The 14,171-nt window shown below is 38.4% G+C and overlaps 2 protein-coding genes across 2 annotated transcripts; both read left to right on the top strand.

Annotated features, from left to right (window-relative positions):
- The first annotated feature begins 364 nt into the window (after positions 1 to 364).
- On the top strand, positions 365 to 2,848 carry tspan34a (tetraspanin 34a). Its single transcript, XM_074663936.1, has 7 exons — positions 365 to 421; positions 1,128 to 1,343; positions 1,850 to 1,924; positions 2,059 to 2,166; positions 2,266 to 2,403; positions 2,507 to 2,599; positions 2,792 to 2,848. Exons 1-7 carry the CDS (start codon positions 365 to 367, stop codon positions 2,846 to 2,848), a joined length of 744 nt encoding a protein of 247 aa, XP_074520037.1.
- Positions 2,849 to 9,390: 6,542 nt separating this feature from the next.
- dand5 (DAN domain family, member 5) lies at positions 9,391 to 12,354 on the top strand. Its single transcript, XM_074682920.1, has 2 exons — positions 9,391 to 9,858; positions 11,796 to 12,354. The coding sequence occupies exons 1-2, from the start codon at positions 9,391 to 9,393 to the stop codon at positions 12,084 to 12,086; spliced, it is 759 nt and encodes a 252-aa protein (XP_074539021.1). The 3' UTR covers positions 12,087 to 12,354.
- The last annotated feature ends 1,817 nt before the right edge of the window (positions 12,355 to 14,171 follow it).

Genomic DNA, 14,171 nt, shown 5'->3' with positions numbered 1-14,171 from the left:
ATGTGAACATGCATTTTATGTCACACATGAACTGAAACTTCTGATCAGGACAGCGTGAAAGCTGAGCACATTCAAAGAGAGAGTAAGACCCCTTGTGTTTTCCCTGCTAGTTACTGTGGTTAATGTATAACCAAAGCAAATGCCATTTGACCCACCATGGCGCTTGCTTTTGTTTAGAGCCGTCCTCAAATATACTACTGATTTTCCTAAGATGCAAAACAAATTTTGCTAAGATGCAAATTTACTCACATCCAAAAGTAAAATGAGGGAAGTGTAACTTTTTTAAAAAAATTTTATCAAGTAGTGAGAGACTAAACTAACAAACCTCTTTGGTTTTTTACAGTGTGAAAAAAAAACTGCCAAGATGTGTTGCTCCGGTTTTCTCAAGATTATGATGTTTATCTTCAATGGCGCCATCTTTGTAAGTAGAAAAAATGAGAATTTTTCTGTGTCTGTGTCTGTGTCTGCTTTCCAGGTGTGTTTACATGCAAGTCAGGTGCAAACCACACATCTATAGCCGGTAGTGTATTTCAGTGTGAAAACTTTCCATGTAGCTGTGCAGTGGATGTAGATTTAGTGATAGCTAATAGAAATAGTTTGACATTTTGTGAAAAAAAAAAAAAAAAAAAACTAGATGGTTTGGTTTGCTTTGCTATTTGACAGCTACTTTTTGTGAGATTGATTCAATAGGCTTAAAGTGCAAAATGACATCCAGGTATTATACCACTGTAGAGGACAACTTGCATAAAAGGGTTTAAGCTTATTTAGCTTTGGTAGAAGAAAAAAAGAAACAAATCTTAACTTTTTTAAAACTTAAAAAGGCCAGGCTAAATGGAACATGTTATGAGCTCTACACTCAAGTTTGAGGGGTTTTTAACCATGAGAGCTTTAAAATATTTGTACTGTCTTCAAATCATCTTGTGTGTGGCCAGCCTTGACCTTTCAGTCATGAAGGTTCCACCAAACTTGAAAAGCACAAATGCAATGCAATTTTGCTCTAGAAGTTGTACAACTCAACTGCACAAATTACACTTATTTGTAATTTAGGAAAATTTATTCTTATACTCTGTCCTCATGCTGTAATTAATGCGTTGTTCTTTGTTATCTTTTCCTTACCCATCATGCAGCTGGCAGGCGCAGCCATCCTTGGCATCGGGATATGGGTGAAGGTGGACAGCGATTCTTTGCTGGGTATACTAGAAAGCGTGGAGAATGCTCCATCTGGGTTGGCGGAGCTTGCCTATGTCAGCTATCTGCTCATCGGGGTGGGTGCTGTGCTGCTGATCATTGGCTTCCTGGGCTGCTGCGGTGCTATGAGGGAGAGCAGGTGTATGCTTCTGGCAGTAAGTGATGTTTGATATCTCAACTCCAGCCCATGGAATTAAACACAATGAGGAAGTTCTTAAAAATAGACACTGCTTCATGCTGAGCTGTGACTAAATTAATTTATCAACACCCATAATACTATTTGCATTTGTGCTACAAAGACAGACAAGCTTGGTCTCTACTGTGTTTTACATACTGGTTACATATTTTATGGTATTTTTAAATTTCTTGCTTGTTTTAAAGAGGTTTTAGAGTAGACGTTTTTTGAATCCGCATTTGTATTTGCATCTTTTTCCACATGAAACATGAGTTATGGTAAAACAGAAAAAGAAAGAAAGAAAGAAAAAAAAAGACTGCACTCTGTCTTTATTCAAATATAGGGTTCTGTCCAATATTTATCTACAAAGCTATAGATGACTCAAAAGCACAATAAGTCAAGGTTTCAGATCTGCTTCTAACTCTTCTGAAGCGATTAGATTTTACCAATACACTGAGTCCTACAGTTATTTTTCTCTTTGTTCAGTTCTTCAGTATCGTGTTGATCATCTTCCTCATCGAGGTCGCTGGAGCTGTGCTTCTGTTTGTCTTTGATGATGTTGTAAGTGTCTCTTGAAACAAAACATGATCCAGTGAATACTGAGTGGCACTTAAAATAAAGTGTGGCACCTAAAAATTTCCAAGATGTTTGCTGAAATTGAACTAACTATATATTTTTTCATTTTATCCTCAAAGGCTAAACCACTTCTTGAGAGTTTGGAGAATGAAGTAAGAAAAGACATTCAACAAAACTATGGAGATAACGAGGGTGTGACATCTCTCTGGAATACCACCATGGAGCAGGTTAGTCTCTTTTTTTATTTCCATGGTAGTCCACACGTCTGGTCTTAATCTGCAGTTAGAAAAAGTCATTGAACTGTTTCTCTCTGTTTCTTTGTTCAGTTCAAGTGCTGTGGATACAGGAACTACACAGATTTTGAAGGCTCTCCCTTTTTAAACGACCATGATGTTTTTCCAACCACTTGTTGCAATGCAACATTCTCAGGAAACGTCTGCAACGAGCAAAATGCACATATTTCGGTATGAAACCAAGTACCTTTTAATCGGAATTGTAATTATAAAAAAAAGTATTGTATTTGAACTGAATTTCACCCTACAATCTTAATTTCCATCATTTTTCTAGATGATTGATGGTTGCTTTGACAAACTGGTACAGCTAATAGAGGACAACGCTGTGGTTGTTGCGGCTGTGGCTCTCGGAATTGCTGCTCTTGAGGTACATAGACATTTCTAGTCTGGACTTTTTTTAATTATTATTTCAGACCCCATTCTAAAAGACTGCAATGTGTTTTGGTCACAGTCCACTAAGTAGAGTCAATACATGATATTCAACAGATTTAAAACAACATATTCATTCATTCTCAGATCCCTGCTTCAATGATATATTGATGAACTGTTGTCTTTACAGATTGCTGCTATGGTGGTTTCGATGATCCTGTACAACAACATTGGTAACAAGGCATAGTGACTTGTGATTGAAATTGGATGACAGCATGAGTGGAAATCAACCCTAGCAAGCATCCCTTTCATGTGTAAATGTTATTCTTGATTCAGAGCAATAAAAGAAACGGGGCCTGTTGCTTGTGGAGCGTTTCAAGGATTGGTCAGTGGAGCTGATGTTTTCTTAAAACTGTATTTCTGCACATTTCTGTATGAGTTCTTTGTGTTTTAATAGGGCTGCTAATAACTAATATTGCATGTGCTGATACATAAAGTTTTGTGTCGTGATGCACAGGGCAAGAGGAATGTGTCAGTTGTTTATATCACTTGCATACACTGTAATAATATGACACGTTTATTTTTTTATGCTTGATCAAATATAAAATATTATAATCTTGACTTCTTGTTTTCTTTAGCATATTTTGAAATATGCACGTTTTTGTTTGGTACAGATAGGATGTACAAATGCACAATTGTTTAGATTCTTATGAATGCATTTGTCATTGTCATTCAATATTTAAATATCGAACTGTACCGTACAGTGAACTATGAAAAAAAAAAAAATAATAATGGATATACAAAATACTAACCAGATCCAAGCTCATTTTTACTCATCAATATCTTGGATACCAATATCTTACCATGTGTTGAATTGTAAAAGCCATGTGTCAGGGAATAGAGGTCCCACTTATGTTTCACCTGAAAAATTATTATTGAAATAATCAACAGTTTTTTTTTTAACTTAAATAACACATTTTGAACATGTTGTGTGTTTAACCACAGATTTATTTTTCTTATTTAGCCCAATTAAAAAAATAAATAAATAAAAAAAAATAAAAAAGCTGGAGAGATTTTGAGAGCATTATAGCGTTTGCGCTGATGTCATGATTTAGGTAGTTACCCGGATGTGCGGCCGCATTGGCGTTAACGTAAACATTGAATGGACGGTGATAGAAGTGCGCGGTACATTTTTAAGATGCCTTATCCGCCAACAAATGTGGAAAACCTCACGGAGCACACTGAACTTATAGTACAGAGGAAAGCCATCAAGAAAAGGAGAGACATATTGAAAAATTACGCCTAGAGACAGGAGAGACACGTACGAGGAGTTAGCATCTTTAGCTAACAGAGCTCGACTTGATTACGTCACGTGAAAACACTATATAAATTACATGAAGCATAATCTGATGACATTTTGGTCAAGCTAGATACCATGTTTGGCCTTGTCCTGTGTTTCACTGTGAAGTTAAAAAGTTAAAAATATCATATACACACACACACTCCATACTTTTTTTTTATTAATAAAATAATCACTTAGGAATAATTTATTACATTTATTTCACGCCAGTCCCTTGATAATGACTCTTTCGTTTGTTATACAAACGACAGCAATTAATACAAACGGCCGCCATTGGTGACTACTGACGGTGATATCCAGTAGTGAAGATGCTAACTGTTAGCGGGGTCAGGACACTGCAAGCTTAAATTGGAGGATTAAGAAAATGAAGATAGGACAGTGTAAAAGATGACTGGCGGATTCAGCCACATTATAAGGTAAGTTAACGTGTGTCGAAACTCGAAAATAAGCTGAGCCTGTAAAGTACCTTGTGCCTGAATTTTAAGCTAACACTCACTTGCTAGCTAGTTGGAGTCGGGTTTTGTTGTTACGATAACAATGGCAGTTAAATTTTAGATCTTTTACTCACACCTTTAGTATTTAGTAGTTTCACTTGAACTTTTATTGCTTTGAACCGCATTTTAATTGATATAGAACCAGGATGCAACTTAGTATCTGCCACTTTCACGTGAAAGACACCTTCAACAGTTAAAACCGAATTTGACAACCACGTTTAAAAGTGATGTGTGTGGTCTGTTTTCTTCTTTTGGATTTTTTCTTGATGATTCTCTTTCCTTTAAACCTCACATTGAGAAACTTGAGAAGTTAAAGTTATGGTTGGGCTTCTATTTCAGATATGAGTCTTGTTTCTCTTTAGCTGCAACTTGTTGTAGCTACTGTCTTTACTTTGAGGGGTTATTGTAAAGTTTTTGATATCCATGCTTCATCTCAGTGCCTTCATGCTGTCTACTATGGGGCCCGAGGTTCATCACAACATTAGAGTCCCTAACCCATTAGGTAGACTTCATCACAGGCGATTCTTAACTCACTTCCAATCCAATCCAATCCAATCTTATTTGTTAAGCACTTTAAAAAACAACCATAGTTAAAACAAAGTGCTGTACAGGAGAATGAATAAGATACAAGATAAAAGAATAGACATAAAACATAAGTAAAATGAATTTTCAAAGACAATGAGCAATATAAAAGACATAAAACCAATTAAAATGAATAAAAATGCAGAAGAAGCAATCAAAATAAAAGAAATAATAATAATACAATCGCCAGCTACTGTGCATTAAAGGCCAGGGAGAAAAGGTGGGCCCTAAGAAGGGATTTAAAAACAGGCAGAGACTTCCCTCATCTATGCAGTTTGATTCTATGAGAAATGCTGGAAGCAAGAGGCTTTGCTTGTTTTGATGGGGTCAGCCCTAGGTTCCCACAGTCCGATGGTTTCAAAGCCCAGTGGTCCCACAGCCCTATATTCCCACATTTCAAGGGCATTTTCAAAATTTGGCCTTGTGTTGCCATATAACCCTTCAATTTTCCTGCAATTTTCTACAAATGTCACATTCATTACATGAAAAAATAAAATAGGCTCAACAGAAAGGTTTGTGGCTGAAGCAGAGCTTATTTTATTTGCTTAAGTCAGACAAACAAAACCAGATTCTGGAAAAAAAAGTCGTAGAATTGTGAGAACATAGGGCTGTGGGAACAAAGGCATGCTACTGCTTTTTGCTCTCTGTCCCCAGAGTATGTCTCAAAACAGGAATGAATAGTTTTAGGTCCTCCTGCAGTCCTGAGTTTGCTGCAGAAGGGTTCGGGTTCGAGAGCACTGGTCTTTTAAAAAATGTTTTTTGACAGCAGGGAAGATACATAATTTTGGAGATGCTGTGAGTGGTGACTTATCGTCATGTGATCCAGAATATGTTGACATATTTTAAAGCTTTGTGTTGTTTGATCTAACTTTGTTGGAACATGCTTCTGGGGGTCTTGTCAAGGACACTTGTGTGAAAGATTTCTGTAGGTTGTTTTCCTCTGATCTGTTCAGACAGTTTAAATTACACAGAATGTAAGAATAAAGTGTGTGTGTGTGTGTGTGTGTGAGAGAGAGAGAGAGAGAGAGTGTGTGAGTCAGCAGATATTTTTGCACCAAGCAGACTCTAGTTAGTGAATTTTAATGCGTGCTCTGTGCCAGCTGCTGAGGCAGCAGGTTGTCCTGTCACATGCCCGACATAGATACCTGATGACCCTGTGCCATGACATCACAACCTGGAAACATCCGCTCTGTCCATCTCGCTCCCTTTCCAGCTGTGAAACAATCATAAAACAATTTGTACCGCAGTTAAAAGCCGCATGTAACAACTATGTGTTATGTTCTCTGGCTTGGGACGTTTTTATGTCTGGCTGTGTGGGTGCAGTCTTGTAAAAGTTGATTTGGAGTGGAGAGTACATAAAGTTAAGCAGAGAAGCCATACAATGCTTGAAAACATGAGTACAAAGGTCCACACTAACGAAGATCAGAAAACTTTAAAGCAGTAAAAACACATTAAGGGAACTGCATCATCATAGTTGTATTTCTTAAGTCTCACAACAGCAGGTTTGCATCTGCCTTTTTAAAACATGTTTTTAAAATGATTTAAACTAGTGTCAAAATCCAAAAAATGAGTCAAGACATCCCTAAAATGCTCCTAGCGGGTAGAGCTTGTTTTCTATCACCTCTCAACTTTTCTCCTTGCTAAAGTCTTGTTCTTGTTTGGCCACTTTTTGATAGTTTACAGAAAAGCAGGCCTGTTCAGAGGCTACGGGAACGTTCTGGGTGCACGTTACAGGTTCCACCTGTTCAACTCTCATTGGTCTTACAGGGTCTCCAAACTCATACGTTACGTTGTTTCCTGTATATCTTCTCATCAGGTTTTATTGACTTGATTTTTTTTAGTTAATGAAGTGAAGGTTTTTTTTTCTACCCTTCTTGTTTGTCACACCTCAGCTGCTGCTTCAGGCAAATGTGCTAACTCTGTGAAAAGCGTCATTGGAGTCATTCGTTTTTCTAAATGTGTTACAAAGACTTTGTCTTGTGTTGAAAGACAAAAAAGAAAGCAGAGACAGACTTGGACTCTTGTCAGGTGTTGAAAACGGATAAAAAAAACTTCCTGTAAGTGTGTGAGAAACAGAGATGTATGATTAAAAACACTTAATATGTCATTAACTGTTCATGTGGAACAGACTGTCTCAAAGAGAGCAGGCTGTCATGTAGGGAACATGATGGTGGAGTCTGCCCTCTTGTGGAGAACATATACACTGCAGAAAAAAAGAAGGAACTTATTTTGCTATATTATTGCTGGACTCATCCTCACAGTTTTTGAGACATTGCTTATTTCTCAAAAACAGCCAGAAGAAAGTCTTCACCAATGTAAGTCTTCTTCAAATTATTTTCTCCCACTCTTTTGTGAATCTGTCTGGACCTTTACGTGCAGTGCCAAGCTGGAAGATCTTGGTCTATGAGAAAGTCAAACACTTTGGAAACTGTGACACTGTTAGCCAGACCACCTTTCAGCGGCCGCTGTGTGATCAGGTCACGGCTGACAGAGCTCACTGAAGTCTAATGGTGTAATGATGGGGCGACAGTGGGGAGGCTGTGGGAGGTGTAGACAGGAGATGGCTTGTTTACGAAGAGAGCATAAAGCTATTACTGCTTTACAACCAACTGTAGCAGAAACACCTGCTGAATGAGGCTTTTATTGTTGACGAGATCATTTTTTTAACTGAAGCAGTCCTTCACAATCCAATTGAAGAGATTCATCCTGGGTAAAACTGCTGCTTTTCAACTTGAAGTTGGGTTTAGTCTTTTAAGCGCATATTCTGCTATTGTGATGATCACATTACAGGTTTCCAAAAAAATAATTAGTTGTGTACAGATTGAAAAAGAAATACAATTTTTTTTATACTGGTTATGGCAAGGGGTGCGTCGATTACAATTTTCTGGCAGATCACCGATTTTCAAAAAGCCTGACCTGCTGATACCGTTTTTTATTTTTTATGTAACCAAAAGCATATACCTTCAATGTTCCAATCTTTTTTTTATTGAAAATCATTGAACAATACCTGTGAAACAATAAAATCTTTATGTTTTAACTTAAACAACCAATTAAGTGTCCTGAGTTTTAGGTCTTAGAGCAAAAATCAACAATGGCTGGTTGTCAGACCTTCTCAGAGGTATATAAGATCAGTTTTAGATGTAAGGATGAGCCCATAACTGATCCCTGATCACCGATCACTGATCCCCAAAATAAAGGAAATCAGCGCCGATCGATGGGTGCATGTCTAGTTATGGCTCTTGTAACTGTTATATTTTGCACATTAAAGGGATATACAGATGAACAAAGCCCTTTCCTGACATTAGTATATAAAATGACTGAAGTATGTAAAATGAAAATTGTTTTTTTCCTCCAAATACGCCTCAAATAATTAGGGATGCACAATATTGGATTTTTGCCGATATCCGATATGCTGATATATCGAAACCCCTTTTGGCCGATACCGATACCGATACCGATACCGATACCGATAATCACAAGTTTGTTTGTTTTTTTCACTGTAAAGAAAGCTAAGTCTTTCCTGTACTGGAATCTATATGTTACTCTTATTGTGACGGTCTCATTTGTTTAAGAAACACACATAAAACAAGACAAAAAACATTTGATTTTACCATGAATAAGAAATGTATTATTTTTCAAACTCAAGACATTCAGTATTGAAACACAGAAAAATAATTTATTTAGATCACATGAACTTTAAATGTACAATGCATTTTTAAACATAACCAAGTTGCATTTGATTATTTCAGAGCTACTGTAACAACCTGGTGACAGACACAGAGCTCTGCAGTGCAAATAAATGAATTGCTGCATTTTATTTAAGGAGCTTATTTTTCAGATGGAAAAGAATAATAATCCTAACTGAATAGCACCATATTGGCTGTGCATATCGGCAAAAATTTTCATATCTGCCGATACAGATAAATGTGTTTTTAAGCTTTTATCAGCCGATACCGATATTGTGCCCATAATATCATGCATCCCTACAAATAATTTTACTTTGGATGTCAAGACCCAACCTTTTTTCCCGCCTCCCTCACCTTGACACTGAAGTCCTCTCAGTCTGGCAACCATCTACAAGCTGAAGTTCTAAACCTGGTGTGACGTCTGGCCTGGCGTGGGAAATACGACACCTTCTGTGCATTAAAAGACAGGTGAGAACTGTCAGCTACCTGTATAAAAGACTCTCTCCGTCACACTCTCACTGCACTGACAGCAAGGTTACCGTTTGGAACCTTGGACCAAACCAGCAGACAACGTTTATTTAGAATTCTGTGTTTGACTTTTGCTATATTTTTGAATCAGATTGGAAAATAACTGCAACTCTTCTTCTTTCACTGTTTTTCTCTAAGAATGGCATCCCTGAAAATCCTGCTCCTTCTCTCCTGTTGGACTTCAGCTCTTGCGCTCCCTCACAGCGCTTTTGACAACATTTTGAAAAGGTCAAGAGTGGATTTTGAATCATCAGGCGGTGGGCCAGACGAACCAGTCAGAGGAATAGTTAAAGTGGTGCAGCTAGACCCTCTGTCCATGTCCCACTCAGGCTTCTTCAGACGAGGACTCACCCCCAGAAGACCCCCCTCCCTTGGTTCCAGACTGTCCTTCCCTGCTTTCTTAGCAAGCGGGCGCCCCGGACAGACCTCGGCTCGTAAGACCCCAGTGAGTCCTCTGCATCACCTGAATCCAAAGAACGACATCGAGCCCAAGAAGAGGCAAGGCCTGCAGATGTGGCAAAGAGCCACAAGTAAAGGGGAGAAGATGCACCTGCCAGTCAACCTGAAAGACACCAAACAGACATGCAGTGCAGTACCTTTCACTCAGGTAAGAGCCAAAGAACTTTCAAAGCTTTTTCTTTCATGTCTCTGCCAAATTCATGTCTGTGCATCACATGACCGGGAACATTAAAGCTCCAGGCAGAAATCTGCAGCTGGTTATAAAACTGACTGAAATTTATAGTCATGCCTCTTTGTGACCTGTGAAAGTCAAGACGGACTATTGCTGCATAGTCATTGTAATGATTTAAACAACTGTCAGGGTGTCTGAATGTTGCAGAAACAGGCTTATCAAAGATTCACAATTCAAAATAAAATAGGATTCTCTTTTTTAGGCTTAAAAGTTATTCAGAGAAAAGCCCTTATTTACAATTGTGTGGAGAAAAAAAAGAAGAATGCAGGATAAACAAATGAAAATTAAACCCTGGAGGAAAAAAAGATGATCAGTCAAAAACAAATAAACAATAAAAAAAACTACTAAGGATCCAAAGGGAACAAGCAGCAATAAAAAAAAATAATTATCATAGTAATAATGTCAGAAATGGATGAATAGGTTGATTGAAAGTTAAAAAATAATAAAGTAATTGAAAATTAAAATAATGAAGATTAAAATGATAAATAAAAAGTGTCAATTTATTGTATTTTTTATTGTCTTTTTTTCTTTCTTTTTCTGAGCAGGGTAAAGGGTGAAACAGCATGATAAGAAGAAAAAAAATGTGTTTAAAAGTTTGATCAAACATTAAATGTATGCTATGTACTAACAGTGTTAAAAGAATGAACTCTGGGAACCTGAGTAGTCAATCATTGCCCAGTGTGATGTGCTTCAGAGGTTCAGACAAACAAAGAGGAAATACAAAGAGGTAGCATCCCAAAAAGAGCTAAATGAATACATAGATTCATGAGCAAATCTCACCACATAGAGAGGACCAATCAACCTTTTTGTGCTGCATGTGATGAGATGTGTTATAAAGATCACTACTAATATGTCAAAGTGAAGAACGAGAAAATCCATCAAGTCATTTAAGGTCATTGCCGAAGCATGCCTGAAGAAAAAGACAATCATGTGCCAAAGCTTTTGACCAAATTGCAAACCAAATTGCAAACACAACTTTTGAAATAAATCTTTTTGTTGATCCAAATACCAGATATTTGTTTTAGTTTTGTTTGACTGTTGAAAGAAAAAGCATGGTGAGATTTCTTATTTGAAAACATGGCAGGGTGTACAGGGCTGGATTATTAAAAACAAAAGATGTCCCACTTTGTCCATAGGAGCCTACAAAAATGGGAAATTTTTATAGGAGTGTGTAAAAAAAAGTTTTCACTTGCCAGAAGATTCAAACCAAGTTTCAACTGATGTCATTGCACGGTAGAACCACAGATGCTGTGATAATAGTCTTCTGCTTTGTATATGGATTTGAATCCTGTCTATGAATACAATCTGACCTAATTACCACTTAATAGCTCAGATATGAACAAAAACTGACAAGATAATGAGCCACTAAAACTGGCTGTATTTAATTACACATTAAACTCAGGTCAGGTATCTGCCAACTTTAGCATTCTGGCATGTTTTCTAGTTAATATCACTGTATGTGAGGAAGTGGCTGAAACCAAAATAAACATTAAACCTCAAATAGTATTAAGTATGCAAACGAAAGGATAAAACTGTGTAGGAATGAAACCTTTAACCTGCTAATTCAGTGTAAGCTAACATAATGGCTATAAAGTGTTAGCTTTGTTTAAGTAGTATATAAAGGGCTGTTAAACATGTTTTTTTGCTTTGAGTACTCCAAGTATTTCACTATCTTGCATCTTTAAAGATGCTTCAACAATGTTAAAATCAAAATATTGTCAAATAGCAACATCACGTTATAGCCACATTGAGTGTCCCATCCAAAGCCTGAAAGGAAACCATGAAGGCAGATTTGTAAAACATTAATTCTGAGATGTTTGAGCTAATCTTGACCTTCTTTCTCTTCCCGTCAGCATGTCACAGCAGAAGGATGCAGCACAGTAACGGTGCACAACAAGCTGTGCTTTGGCCAGTGCAGCTCCCTGTTTGTGCCGTCAGAAGGAGAGTTCACGGGGCCGGGAGCCACCGGGACAGGGTCGCTCCACCACCGAGCCCCCTGCTCTCGCTGCGCTCCGTCCAAATCTCATACCGTGACCGTGCCACTACGCTGTGGAGCTGAGGTCAGGGAGAGGCGGCTGGTGGTGGTGGAGGAGTGCAAGTGTGAGACAGGAAGAGAGGAAAGAAGTGCTTCTGAACATCTTTAATTTTGTTACTGGGGTTGTTACAGGAATGCAGAACAGTTGGAAGAGAAAAGAGTGATTGATAAAAAACTGTCAGATCTCTACAAAGATAAGGACTTGTTCCACCTAACTGATGAAAAATACTAAGACTCTTGTTTTCTGTGTTATCATGTATCTGTATCTGTGTTGTAATTGTTAATGAGTCTGAATGTGTTATTCAGAAAAGTATGTTGTAGTGGTTACTTCCACCACTCACTGATGACTAAATGACCTATATTTTGGTCATGTTACAGACGGTTCTGTCCATACTGGACTTTTGCTAACATTCAAAAATGTGATTAAATTAATCTGAACTGAAATATTGTGATCTGTCATATTGTCATTGAAGTGTCCCAATTGTCCCCCTTTGCCTGCCATTGCTAATTAGTTTTCTGCTACTGCTGTTAGATTCACAAGTGCAATGCCGTTTGCATGCAACGCTCGAGTAAAAACATGAAGAGCATTTGTTGTTTTTTTCCATCCACTCTCGTATTCAAGTGTTCAAGCATCAGCTCCTATATTTTATTAAAAAGGCCTGTTCCAGCGACTTTTAGCACATAGCACTTACATCTGAAAGCACCAAACTAGAGAGCAAACGAGCTATTGAGCACGGGTACTTAGCAGTAAGCAAACATAATTGTTTCAGCATGGACCCCTGAATTATGTATAGGAACCACCTATTCTCATGCCCAATCTCTTTTCAGGGTAGTTGTGGGAATTTGAACATCCTTCTTTGCAGATGCACTCGAGTGGCTGAGCATGTGTGATTATGTGTGTATGTGCTTTTTTTCAGTTAGGGTCCATAAAACCTATTATTCATTTATATCCTGGCAGCTGGGTCTGGTAGAGTGAACTCATCCCACACATCTCTACATACATTCTCAGAGGAGCATAAAGAAGAGGGCTCTTTACGTCGCCTTGGCATGCTGTCAAAATGACTGTTTAGATGGCTATTTGCATTCACGTGGGCTTTCTGAAAAGTGAAAGCGTTCATTGCGCTACGGGGGTTGCATTGAACCCCTCGGATTCCATTAGCATGTGATTAGCATCTTGGGTTGATGGCTATATTTTCCAAGATTGATGGGACAAATATTTGCCCAGGTCTTAACTATGAGGAATTAGGGGCCTCTCTTAATCAGGCACTTGTTTTTTTTCTAGATATGCAGAATGTAGAGAGGATTCCAGGCTCAAACAGGCCTGCTAACGCGATCAGAGTCTGCTTTTCAATCCTCAGAGTGCAGATTGTTTGTGATATGCCTGGTTCACATTGATTCATAACTGAACCTGTGCTGAGTTCTTCTATCCTGCACAATCAGACACTTGCTTGTATTTGTAATCTGCCCACTGTGCTTTGTGTGTGTGATGATTGCAGTGAAGGGAGAGCCATGATCTCACTATCTCACTGTCTATTCTTTTCAAACTCTGTACGCCTCTTCCTCCATCTTTTTTTTTTAACCAAAGAAAGAGATAAAAAAGAAAAAGGGGCATAGTAGAGGGAAGAGTGGGAGGGGGGTGGATGAGGAGGGAGGAAAGGAGGGAGGGGAGGAGGTGGTGGTGGTTGTTGATTGAACAAACAAGGTGCACAAGAGAGTGCACCACTTAGCAAGACAGATGTCAGCCCCCTTTGCATTGTGGGACTCGGCGGAGCACTCCTGCGTCATTAAGGATGGCCTGGTTCCCATGGCGAGGGGGAAAGGAAGGAGCGAAAAGGAGGAGGGCCCGCTGCCAAGTTCAGCGCCTCAGGGATCAGATCAGCGTCACAGGGTGCTAAGTGGCCTAGTTAGCGCTTTAAAACGCACAATGAGCTGCCTGCTCTTTCTCTGTGTGTGTAGGCCTTTTAACTGTCAGACGTGGAAACAGTTGGGAGGTGCATGATGAGGGGGGGCTCAATGATATCAGGTCAATCAAGGTATATCAAGGAGAATCCTAATTATTAACTGAGAATTTGAGACCTCTTTTACTCTGAAGTATTTCTTTGAAAATTGTTTTCTGAGTTTAATTAACAGCACGAGATGCTTACTTTGTTTATTTGTGCCTCATAATTGACATGAAAACAAATATTCCCAGGTT

Source organism: Halichoeres trimaculatus, unplaced genomic scaffold (assembly GCF_033239565.1).
Source record: "Halichoeres trimaculatus isolate MK-OKI-2021-1 unplaced genomic scaffold, fHalTri1.1 fHalTri1_scaffold_2, whole genome shotgun sequence".
Taxonomy (NCBI): Eukaryota; Metazoa; Chordata; class Actinopteri; order Labriformes; family Labridae; genus Halichoeres; species Halichoeres trimaculatus.
Note: the sequence above shows the minus strand (reverse complement) of the source record. Positions and strands in the feature narration are given on the sequence as shown.